Source organism: Leishmania braziliensis, chromosome 25 (assembly GCF_000002845.2).
Source record: "Leishmania braziliensis MHOM/BR/75/M2904 complete genome, chromosome 25".
NCBI lineage: Eukaryota > Euglenozoa > Kinetoplastea > Trypanosomatida > Trypanosomatidae > Leishmania > Leishmania braziliensis.
In genome coordinates, this window is record NC_009317.2 from 250115 (window position 1) to 262348 (window position 12234).

At 58.4% G+C, this 12234-nt stretch overlaps 3 protein-coding genes across 3 annotated transcripts; all 3 read left to right on the forward strand.

Moving 5' to 3' along the window:
• Positions 1 to 210: 210 nt before the first annotated feature.
• On the forward strand, positions 211 to 591 carry LBRM_25_0700 (conserved hypothetical protein; the record flags this gene model as incomplete). Its single annotated transcript, XM_001565525.1, has 1 exon — positions 211 to 591. One exon carries the CDS (start codon positions 211 to 213, stop codon positions 589 to 591), a length of 381 nt encoding a protein of 126 aa, XP_001565575.1.
• Positions 592 to 3579: 2988 nt separating this feature from the next.
• Positions 3580 to 6729, forward strand: LBRM_25_0710 (conserved hypothetical protein; the record flags this gene model as incomplete). The annotated part of the gene is made up of 1 exon (XM_001565526.2): positions 3580 to 6729. The coding sequence occupies one exon, from the start codon at positions 3580 to 3582 to the stop codon at positions 6727 to 6729; it is 3150 nt and encodes a 1049-aa protein (XP_001565576.1).
• Positions 6730 to 9275: 2546 nt separating this feature from the next.
• LBRM_25_0720 (conserved hypothetical protein) lies at positions 9276 to 10538 on the forward strand (the record flags this gene model as incomplete). Its single annotated transcript, XM_001565527.1, has 1 exon — positions 9276 to 10538. The coding sequence occupies one exon, from the start codon at positions 9276 to 9278 to the stop codon at positions 10536 to 10538; it is 1263 nt and encodes a 420-aa protein (XP_001565577.1).
• Between the last annotated feature and the right edge of the window lie 1696 nt (positions 10539 to 12234).

The following is a 12234-nucleotide window of genomic DNA, read 5'->3' on the forward strand; positions in this document are numbered from 1 at the left end:
CCCCCATGGAGCCTCCTCACTTTCTCCCTGTGCTCTCTCTTTCTCTCTCGCCGGGATATGCTTGTGCGCGGATGCCTCGTGTACACTTTGTGCCTTCGCCCGCTATCCTCGTTTTCTGCCTGCCTCTCTCCCCTTTCTCATGTCAAAACAAAACGAAATAAATAAACAAGGCACTCTTCCCTTCCTTTTCGCTCCACACTACACCTCCTCATGACCACCACGGCCAAGAATGACGTCCCGATTGACGTCACATGGGAGGACCAGAAAAATATCTGCATCTTTTCCCGCCTCCACCGACGCGTGCAGGCACTGAATCGCCGCCTAAAACTTCTGACCGACGACATTGAGAAACTTGACGACGCCGGCACCGAGGTGATGATCTGCGACGAGGTGAAATATGTCTTTGGCGAGGCATTTGTGGACGTGGAGTGCGATCAGGCCGTAGACCTGCTCAATGCCGAGAAGCAGCGCATTGAGTCGGAGAAGGAGGAAGTAGAGGCTGAGCTGAAGGATCTGCATGTGGCACTGGGGGAACTCAAGGCGCAGCTCTACGCCAAGTTCGGCTCACAGATTTATCTGGAGGAAAAGTAGCGGGGTATAGTAATGCAGTAGCAGGGCTACACTGCACGAATAGTGTTGGCGAAGTGGGTGTGCATAGGATCAGCACAGGAGATGAAGATGAAGAACTTTAGAGAGAGGCGAGGATGCTTGGAGGCAAAGAGGAGAAGAAACCGTGAAGGTTGTGGATGTCTGCGTTGTACACCCGCCCTCACACTGCTCCGTGAATTATTCTTTTCTCTCCCTTCTTGCTCGATGGCATAGGTGGTCATGAGCGGATTCTCTCTCTTTCTCTGTGTGTCGTTGCGGAACGGCCTTCACCCGTCGTCGAAGTCTATCTCCTTCCTCTCCTCAGGTCCTGCCTGTGAGTGAGAGTGATGGGTGAAAGTGTGTAGGTGGAGTTGTTGATTTGTTGTCTTCTTGCAGATGTTTGTGTCGACTGTGTGTGTGGGGGAGGGTGTGTATCTACGTTCTCGGTACATGGAAGCTGCACAACTCTCCTCCTCCTCCTCCTTCCCCTCCCCTACACGTACAGAGACGCTTGTTGGTTGCCCCCAAAATGGGAGAGGGACTGCCTTGTTTTTTTTTTTACATGGTGATGGTGAAGCAGCAGAGGAAATGGGGGGAAAGTGGTGGTGGTGGTGGTGGCGAGGTGATGATGCGAATGCGCACATACGAAAAGGAAGCACAACAACAAAAGGGTGAGCAATGCGGAAGAGGGGCAACCACAGAGCTGCAGAGGGGAAAACGGCTGCGGCCTCTCTCTCTCTCCTTCATGCTCGCTTCTTTTACTTGACGTGTGTTGGAGTTTACCTGGAGGTATTGACCCCTCCGCCCTCCCCCTCTTTCCATGCGCCTCTCCTTTCTTCCTTGCTGCGCTAAATCCTCTACACGTATGCCGCCTGTGGGTGCCGCGCGCAACGTGCGACGATCACTGTGATGCGCACCCACCTTCGCTCTGTTGTTTCCCTTTGTGTGTGTGTGTTTTTTCCTCGTCATGATGCTGCCTAGCCCCCCCCCCCCCATTCCTCTCCCTCTGTGCGAGCCCCCTCTCTGCCTCTTTCCCTTACCTTGAGTGTGTGTAGGTGTGTAGGCGGTTTGCTGGACTCGTCCCTCGTTGGTCGCACCGTGAGTGAATGGAACGCACTATCCGCTTTTTTTTCCCTTTGCCTCTCTCTCGTCTCCTCCTTCATCCTTCAGTACTACTGGTTGAAGGCAGGCCCCTCTCTCACAACCGCCTCTCGGCTGGACAATCATCGTGCCTGCCTCCCACTTCCTCACTCCTTCATACCAGCACACACAGCAGTGCGCGAAGCAGAGCCATTCGCCCCCACCCTCCCACCCACACACCTCTGCACGCAGACATCGAAACACCGTAACGCAACTCCCATCTCAACGACAGAAAAGGGAAAGGCGGAGAATACGTGACAAGTGAGAGAGAGAGGGTGTGTGTGTTGTGTGTGACGGGGGTACATAATCCCCACTGCCAGTCCAGCCAGGAATAAAAAACAAAGACGAGGGATTGAGAGGAGAAGGACCGCGCAAAAGAAAAGGCTGCGCAGGAATCTGATCGAAGAGCGCACGAAGGAATCGTGTGTGTGAAAGAGAGACGCCACTTGGCTGCGGCCAAAAAAAAAAAGAAAAACGACGGAAACTGAACGAGCGTGACCGTTCCAGGGAGGTGCGGTGGACCACTTCACACCGCCAACCAACGCTCACAACGACGACAACGGAAGCGAAAACGACAGAAAACAGTGCGAGTCGTTCTGGCACCTCTCTTTCTGTGTGTCTCGGTTGCTTTGAATTCTTCCTGCCGCTCTATATCGCATCATCCCCCTCCTCCTCCTACCCCCTCGATTTCCTGCTCTCACTGGTTGTCTGTGAGCATCTCTCTCTCCCTCTACATCCCCTTCTCTCTCCGTAGAAGTGCACCCTCCGGGTACTGTTCTGTTGGCCACGGCCTCTTATATGGGCAAGCGCTGCCTATATATGGTGTGACTCTACCTTTTTCGCTTGTTTTTCTCTTCGCTTCTGCTGTGCCTGTGGTTGCCTGCCGCTGTCGTCTCCTCGAGCCAACCTCTCTTTCTGTTTGTTTCTGCTCGTCTGTCTCACTGCCTCCCTCTCTTGCCATTATCGCTTCCTCTGTCGTTGTCGTTACTGCACGCCTCGCACTGCTCCCCGATCTTCCCCGTCGCCCTTAGCCAGAAACAAAAAGCGCAGGGAGGGTATGAGCTCCTGGCCCGCTGCTGGCCCTCTCCGACCTCCTCGGCTACATTCCCCCCCCCTTCCCTTTACTCTGTCTCGAGCTTCTCTAATACCATTAATTTGACGCTCCCTTTTCTGTTCGGTCTCTCCGTTTAGGTCCTGCTGTGGCATCCGCGGACCGTTGACGTGGAGGGGGAATTCTGGTCAGTGGCGACCGAGAGCCGTCACAACTAGGAACGTATCACCGTTGCGGTTGGTAATTCTTGTGTCATTGTTGATGGTGACAGTGTTACTCGTCACGCCCACACTGAGGTGCAGAGACACTTAAATAGCCACACCCACACCGACGCAGACATCGACGGGCTCTCCTCTCTCTCTCTCTATATTCCTCAATTCATGAACTCAACGAGAGAGGCGCATAAGCCCACTATTCTTACCGACTCACTGGCTTGTAAGTGTGCCCAGTAAAGTCATCTGTTTGTCTCTTGTCTTCATTTTTCAGTCTGCCTGTGATTCACTCTTCGTTGGCGCTGCGCTCTCGTGTCGTGGTTGCGGTTGTTCGTTCGTTTGCTCGTTAGCTCGTCGGCGCTAAACGACACTTTTCTCTGTTGTGTGTCCTCTCTCTACGCGCGTGTGTGTCGTTCTCGTGTCCGGACACTACTGTTATCTCTTGTCCCCCACTCCCTCTCCCTTACTCCTCGTGCTCCTGCTTCACCGATTACCTTTTGTGCTCCCCGCTTACCCACCCCTCCCTCCCCCTCCCCACTTTCTTTTTCTCACCCCCCCCCCTCCGTTCCCGTTCTTCGTTTGGCCGTCATGCAGTATGAGAAGCCCGGCGGGGTCATGCATGAGGTGATCCGACGCGCCTTTGATGAGCTGCGTCTACACAACAATGCACAGGGCGCGGTCACCATCGTCACATTCGCTCTTGCGAACGCAGAGGGACTGCCGCTGCTGAAGTCGGGCAAGGATCTCAATGGAAACACCACACCAAGCACGCCGCGAGCAGTGTCATCGCGTAGCGACAACATCGTGGTACGTCCCCGTGACACCAGCGCTGCTGCCGCTGATGCTTCCAGTGCGAGCAGCAGCAACCAGAACGACTACGACCCTAACGCGCTCCGCCCACGTCTGGGTGGGACCTCGAGCATGACCCGTGTGGCGCACGCCGCGTCGATTCAGTGGCTCACCGCCGGGGGCATCAGCGCCGCTATGGCTTCCCCATCTCTCGTGTCTAGCAGCAACCCCATCGCGTCACTGCCTCCCGGGAGCGCCGAGTGTCTGAACAAGCCACACCACTTCAATCGGACGCAAGTGCTGCGGCTTCTGCTCATCCGATGCGAAGCCTACAGCGCCATGAGGCAGCACAACTGCGCACTGCAGGATGCGCTGAACGCGGTCGAGGTATCGGAAGGCCAGTCCGCGGAGGCGTACTTTGCGGTTGGTCGAGAGCAGCGCCGGCAGTTCAACATTGTGGAGTCCGCCAGAGCGTTTGACACAGCAGAGGCGTTACTGAACTCCATGCAGCAGGCCATTGCGGCTGGACGGCACGTGGTGGACGGGTGGATCCAGGAAACGGTGTCGGAGGACTTCTGGGCCGAGCGCGGCTACCAGATGTCAGAGGTTCGAGCACTCGGCATCACACAGCGCGAGTATGAGCTGCAGGAACTCGCCGGGTACCGTAATGGTCTGTCGAACTCAGGTAGTGCCCCGTCGATCCCTCTTGGCCACGGACGCACTGATCCGCTAAACTCGCTGATAAGCAGCAGCAGTGGGCGTGAGCATGGGCGCGGTGTCGAGCCGTCATGTGCCGGTGCCAGTGGCTCGCAGTGCGAGATGTCGACCTCCCTGAAAGACTGCGCGGCGAGCGTTACCTTCACAGGCGAGAGCGGCGCTGACGGCAACGCGGCGGGTGCGGAGAGCTATGCGTGTGACATGCTGCAGTGCGGTATGTCTTCAAACGAGCTCGCCATGTGGCGCCGTCTCTCCAATGAGTCGCGGGCGCTGCTTGCCATGCGCCAGTCCCACACCGTGCCGTCAACGCTGCTGGGGGCGACCATGACCCTGCTGGATCGGGGTCTCGCGAGCATTCGCGGTGGCCTCGCTGTCTCTCTAGAAAATAACTTGAGCGTCCCCCTGCGTTTCGTTGGTGCAATGGCACCAGACGGGCTCTATCACGACGCCTTCAGTTTCCCCGACTTCATCGACAAGGCGCACTGCGGCATCTCAATGCTCCACCCACGCGGGTGGGGTGGCTACTCTGGCTGCGTCTGCTACGAACTGCACGAACACTTGAGCTGCTTTTTTTATTTTGAATGTCCACTGCTGGGCTCGCTCAAGTATGGCGTACGCTTCGTCGACCACCGCGTCTCTGACCTGCGCCGCGCCTTCGCAGAGGTGTACAAGGAGACGGGTGTCTACGGCATCGAGGGCGGCACAACGGCTTTGGCCATCACACCGCCACCGCACCCCAACAGCGTCACGGCGGGCGGACACAATGGCTCCCACATCGGGGGCGGTGTGTTGGTCCGTGGCGCGACGACGCCGCTCACGACGACGGTGGCTAGCATGAATGCGGCGCGGGCGGCGATTCGCACACCACCGTCGGGGATCTGGACTGCGTCGCACACTGCAGCGTCCCCGTCGAAGCGCCCGATAAAGGCCACGGCACGTCTGAATGGCAATCAGGCCATCGCCTTCACACTTTCCGAAGTCCTGGCCTTGCGACTGCGCAGTGTGGAGCTGTTGCCTGCTCTCGAGTACGTTGGCGCGACGACGCTCAAAAAGATGAGCTACGTCAGCCAGCGCTACAGGGAACTCGTGAACAACCTGCCACCGCCAATGTTCTACGGCACTGGGCGTCGCTCCTACCCGGACTACTGCGTCGCCTCCGACCGGTTCAACTCGCCGTGGATTGTGCGTGACGTGCAGCCAGTCACGTGGAAGCTCGTCTTCGACGGCCGCCTCGCCGACCAGGAGGAGTTCTCTATATCGGCTGAGAGTGACATGCAAAAACATATCCTGTGCTTTTCGGCTGATGCGCAGACAAAGGTGACGGGCTACGTGTACTTTGGCGACAAGCGGTGCCTGCAGTACATCATCAAGGAGAGCTGGATCCCGTTCAGCAACACGCTCTACATCTCCACCCCCGTCGGCAGAACCTTCGCCAGTTGCGTAGCAACGAACAACCAAACCCAGTTCACTATGTCGCTCACGAGCAGCAGCGGAAGTGGCGGTAGCGTGAGGGGAGGCGCGGCCAAGGGCGGCGATGAAATGCTGTACTCGGCACGCAAGCGTGTGCAACCGCCCAGCGATGCTGCCACGCCGACCGCGCGTACCGGGGCCACCGTTGTGACAGCCACAGCTATTCCAGCCGGAGTCGTGAGCGGAAACGGAAACGGCCTCCACAGCAGTCGTAGCACAGCGCCCGCCACGCTTGGTGTTGATTCTGGCGCTGTCACGGGCATTGTGGAGGGCGCTAGCGACGTCGGTGGCAATGCGGCAAGACGCGCCATGGTTGCTACGGCCGTGGACGCAGCATCGATGAAAACCAGTGACAGCTCTGGTGGGTTGGGTATGCTCTCCTTGCCGGTGACAGCGGGGGGGATCGCGAGGGCGACTGTTTACTCTCCAAATGCCGTACCCTCCTCAGCTCCGAAGCAGCCGTCTTCGGAGACTGCGTCTAACGGCACCACTGTTACAGCTGCGGCAGCGGTCTCCTCGACGTCTGGAAAGCCGGAGTACTACAGCATCTGGCGCCCACAGCGCGTCAGCGGTGGAGCCGTCGTCGGGAGCACCTCGCCAGCCACGACGAACGGCGGCGCCGACATTGTAGCCGAAGTGAAGGTAAACCCCGTGCTCTACGGCATGGTGGTCAAGGGCTACTGCGCAGCCGAGATTACGCTCTACCCTGGCGCGGATGCGATGCTCGTGTCACTCATGTCATTCTTTATGACACGGTGGTAGCGGGACTCGCGAGGGAGGGGGGATAGTTCCGCCCCCTCCCCCGTATGGTGAGGAAGGGGGAGGGGCGGATGCGTCGAGTTATTGGCCTCATTCCCTCCGTCTCACGCACACCCCTTGTGTCGCACAAATATCCGCCTGCTCCTACTGCTGCTACTCGGTATCACTGCGCTCGGACGTGGGTGTGGGTGTGTGGATGTATACGCGCATCCGTTGTTCTCTCTCTTTTTCTCTGTTGGTGTTGTTTTTTGGGGATGGTGGTGTCGTGGCATCCCCCGCGGCCCGCGCTTCTTCTCGTTGCGGTCATTGTTGATGGTGACTGTCTTGCTCTTCGTGCTATCTGTCTCTTCCCCCCTCCCCTCCTTCGTTTGCCGCAGTGCGCACCGCTACGGTGTAGCGTGCGAGGGTTCACTGCTCTTGATGCAGCTGCGAAGATGTCGTTCACTGGCGCGAGTGTATGCGTATGTGTGTGTGTGTGTGTGTCTGCACACCGGATCTAGATGGAGAGTAGGGAGGGAGGTGAGAGAGGGTCTCATCTACTACTCCCCGATGCATCCCCACCCCCACACACGCACAGACCCGCACACATCCTCTGTTGAAGCTGCCTTGTTGTTGAGTTGTCGTTGTCTCTTTTTTGTTTGGTTTGCTCCTCTCTCCTCCCCCTCCTCTCCACGTGTCGACTTTGTTTCATCCTTTCCTCACTTGCTCAATCGCACAACACACGCTTATAGCCACGACTGCCCCTCCTCTCCCTTCACCCTGTCGCTCCCCTCCCATCGGTGCACTCTTACCTCCTCATCCTTTCCTTCCTCACGAAGCATGTCGTACCAGACCTGCGAGGACGGCGGTAGTGATAACAGTTGTCCAACAAGAAAACGAAAGCCCTGAAATGAAAGCGCAGACAAGGGTGCCTCTCCGCCACCATGGCCATGCTTCTACCACGACCACCATCACCACCACCACCCCCGCAACGCCCATGGCTAGGCTCCTCCCTTCACCTCCCCCCGCTCTCAGTCACCCTCTCCTCCTAACGTATGCCTCACCCTCTCTTTCTTCGTCCTTTCTCATCTTCTCTCTCTCTCTCTCTCTGCTCTACGCTCCTCTAAAACCGAGCGGCTCGCTCCTCTGTACTCACCGATCACTATCAGCGCGTTATCCAACACACTCACGCGGATCTGCAACGCTATCTGCCGCTCTTTCGTTTTCTCCTTTCTCTCCCCTCCTCACACAACACAGGCCAACACGTGGGAAAGCACAGCCTGGGTAACGGTGCTGCTCCCTCGATTCACTTTTGCTCTCTCTTTCTCTCTCTCTCTCTCTCCTCTTTCTGTTCATTGTGCTGCGCTAGTCCTCGCAGGTGTTCGTGTCTGTCCCCCCCCCCCACCCACACACACACACACACTCCCTCTCTCTCTATTAGTGTACTACTTCTTCTTTATCTGCCGTGTACCTTTAAGGGAATTAGTCGGTGTGCGTGGGTGTTGCTTCATCCTTGTTGCGACTGTTGCAGTTAATTGCATGCACGCCTACAGAGACTCCTCCGTCTCTCCTTTGCTCTATCTGACCACGTGGCTGAGAGATTTAAACGGCTCCTGTCCTTGCCCCTGAGTCCTGTGCTGCCTACACGCACACACGCTTAACATACTCAGACCTTTCTCTCTCTCTCTCACTGTGCAAACCAGCAGTGTTGTCGTCGGTGTCGCTCTGTGGTGGTAGTGAAGACGCCGACCAAGCGATCATCTCTCGTTTTTTTTTCGAGGGGGGTTCTGCTCGTTGACTTCACTCGCTGTCTCTGCTTGCTCACACACACGTTTCAGTTTGACTTTGTTGTTTTTCTGTTGCCCCTCACGCCTTTTCTTCGCCTCTGCGCCCATCCTCGCTTTGCTGCTGGTCGAAGCGAGAAGGGGCGACTCACATCCACGCCTGCGTAGAGCGGGCAGGCATACGTACCGGTCCAATCGCCCCGGTGGCCTGTCGCTCTCGCGGTCGCGTTCTCACCTCCCTCTTTTGGCGTTGGTGCTGTTGTGCGTTTCTCATCTTACGCTTCCAGGATACCTCAAGAGCCCTCTCCCCACCCCCAATACACGCGAGGACACCACTTACAGAGCTAACACGTGTGGCTGGCTCAACGCTGCGCGCACGTCGTTTGCGGCTGTTTTCCGCCCCATCGATTTACTTTCCCGTGCGACACGGGGGAACACACAAGAGAGAAACAACGCGGGGGCAGCACTTGGCGGACCTGCATAGTGAACCTGGCTCCACTCACCCACCTTGGACTGACTTCACCTCTATCATCCGGCGCGTAGTCGTTGGAAAGAAATACAACGCACCCTTTTGTGTCCGTGGGCCTGTGCTGTCAAGGGCAAGTCGAACAGCTGCGAAGGCAGAACGAGCAGCACCCGCACGCAGCCTCCCCCCCCCCCTCATCCTCCTCCCCACCTCGTCTGTGTCGCGTATCAACAGGTCTTTGGCATACTCTTCTCGTGCTTCCGAGTGCAGTGGCGGAGTTGCTCACACGGCGTACACAGACACCCAGACAACAGTACGCGATGATCCTCCCTCCCCATGACGCCGAACCTTTGGCAGAGAAGCAGACACTTTCGCAGCCGGCTCCTCCGCTTTGCGAGGGCTGGCTAGAGAAGCTCGCGCTGTGCCGTGGCTTGTTCGCCAAAAAGGGGTGGCACCGCCGCTATGTGTTTGCCACTCACGAGGGCCTCGGGCTGTGCCACACAAATCCGCGCGACAAGGGCAACTGCGCTCGTGGACGCCCACTAAGGATCCGGCATGCCAAGTCCTTTATTTCATTCGTGAAGAAGCGGAATGGGGAGATGGAACTGCAGCCGGTGTACGTTGTCGACGATGTCAGCGCCGCGCGGCACCCCGAGGCGCCGAAGAAGAGCTACAACGGCATCTGTAGCGAGACGATGTCCTTAATTGAGGGGACTAGCAACAGTACGTCCACGCGCGACCTGTCGAGGTTCACTTCGGCGACCAACGGCAACAGCTGTACGTACTACTACTTTGGGCTCACGTTCGAGGAGTACAGCAGACGATACCTGCTGCTGTTCCGTACCACATCGCCACAGGAGTACATCAAGTGGACCACCTGTTTGCCCCTCTACGTTCACGAAGGCAGCGCGTCGAGGATTGTGCCGCTGGGCCATCCGCTTGAGGCAGGTCGCCAGCAGCCCATTGACGTCAACCACAGGCGACTGACGGAGAGGCGCGAGTGGAGGCTGCCCAACGCAACCTTCTACCTCGACCCCGACCCGTGCACCCTCGCCGAACATCTAAAGGTCCGCCGCTTGTGTCTCAGCTGGGATGAGGGCGAGCGCAGACGACTCTTCACCACTGCCACGGAGCGCGTGTGCTCGCTGTGCGGCAAGTCAGAGAGTGCCGCATCGGCATTCATCACCGAACTGCAAGAACAGAGTGAGGAGAAGCACCGCAACGCGATGTTCTCTCTATTCGAGGAGCTTTCCCCGACGATGTTTGAATACGAGGAGCAACACTCCGCACGCTACAGAGACAGCAGTGAACCCAAACGTGTCGCTGCTGCTATCAGTAGCGTAGGGATGGCGGCCAATAGCTCTGGCGCTGCACACCCACCCGCAGCACAGGTTGACTCGGCTGAGGACGCCGCCGAAGACCTAAGCATGGGGGAGAGTACGAATCAATCTGCCAGTCGACGCCCGCTCTCTAGGATTCCCGACAGTGGTGGCGGCGCTGGCAGTGGGAGCAAGGAGGCGCACAAGCACCCGAGGCTGGAGAAGGCTGGTGCCACCCCCTACTCAGATTCGCCGAATAAGTGATGCGCAGCGCCATGGCGTGTGAGCCTCTGTCGCTTTCATCGGCGCAGCTCAACGTGTGCCCCCATTCCACCACGAAAAAGCGATCAAACAGACGCGTGCAGCCACAGTCCGCCTATGCCTCTGCTGCGCCATGGCTTAACCCCGGGTTGTCTAGCATGAGCCGCCTGCCGGTGAATCGGGCCAGGCGTCTAACGTGTGCCCCCCCCCTGTCTTCCCTCGGCCCCTCTTCGCATACGCGCTGCGCGATGGGCGCCAGACGGACCTGGGTGCACTACATGCCTCAATTCAAGCGCGCAGCGTCCAGGGTCCTGTTCAAGGGCGGAGGCCGTGATATCCGTCGTGTGCGTAGCAGGGAGTGGTGTAGGTGCGCGCCGGGTGGGATGGAGAAGTTGGACAGCCTCAGGCTAGGGCCCCGAGACCCTGTGCCCTTCCTGCATACCACGCTTCTTTCCCGGTCGTGTCAAGCCGCGGCATGCCACAATATGGCGCGTGGGCTCTCCACATGGGCGTCTGGTGGACTCGATGGTGTGGCTCGGTGTGTGCTATCGTCGTGCCACCGCCATCTGCACTTCATCAGCCCACGCGGTCGGATGGAGACGACGCCGCATGCCTCGCTCCGGTGTGCTTTGCGACTGATTGGTCGGGGCACCGTTGCGCCCTGCTCGCCCACGACTCTCGCACTGCGGACCTCTGCATGCGTTGTGGTGGATGCGATACACCACGCCAGCGGTGCTTGACAGCGTGCGCGCACAGTGCTCGCACTTCTGCGTCCTGGGGCTCGTTTCAGAGCGATGCTGTTGTCGGGGGAGGGGGCTCGCTGTCTTCATCCTCCACCTCTGTGGGCATCGCGGCAGGGGGGGGCGTCTGGATGGCTTGCTCGCATGTGCTGCGACAGGTGGGACGCTGCCATGAATGTGTGGCCGCAGCGGAATCCCACCTCTCCTGGGCCCGCATGCCTCTGGCAGGAGTGGGGGTGTCAAGCGGACGGGGCACAGGGAACAGCCAGAGACGCCTGACGGGGGAAGCCCATGCAGCGCGGGTGAGATGTGCGTAGTCACGCCACCGCCTGCACGATCATAGCGTGAAATGTGGCGCTCAGAGCGCGCCGAGTGGGCCGCGAATCAGGCGCACGAGGTGGGCTCTACCTGTTGAGTCGTCGCCACCATCCAGAGTGGGGCCGCACACGTGCCATCATGACCGCAGGTCTCTTCAGCACACTGCCAGCCCAGACCTCTCTGACCACACGAAGATTCCGCACAGCTGTATACCCGAGAGCAAGTGGCTGCAGGCTGCTTGGCTTCCCCGCAGAGAATGGTGTACGGAGAGCCTGACACCACGCGCTGAGGTGATCGGCCGCATCAGCGAGAGCACGAGCACAGAGCGGCGCAAAGGAAAGTCGAGGCGTGTGCGAAAGTAAAAAGAAGAAAAAAGAAAAAGCAGAAAAAAGGGGGAGGGAAGTGGCGGGGAGGCAAACAAGGCGAAGACACGATTGCACACTGCGCAGCTCTTCTCTGTGCTCATGTGTGTTGGTGGGTATCGGCCTATGTGCGCTACGCCAATCTTTCTTCTTAGACGTTGTCTCGCTCCCCCTTCGTTGCGAATTTGCAGCGGCCGAGGGGAAAGAAAGGTAGATGGTGGGTGGGTTGTGGCACTAAATCCTTCACGTGCTGCCGGGCGTGACACCCCCGGTCGTGCC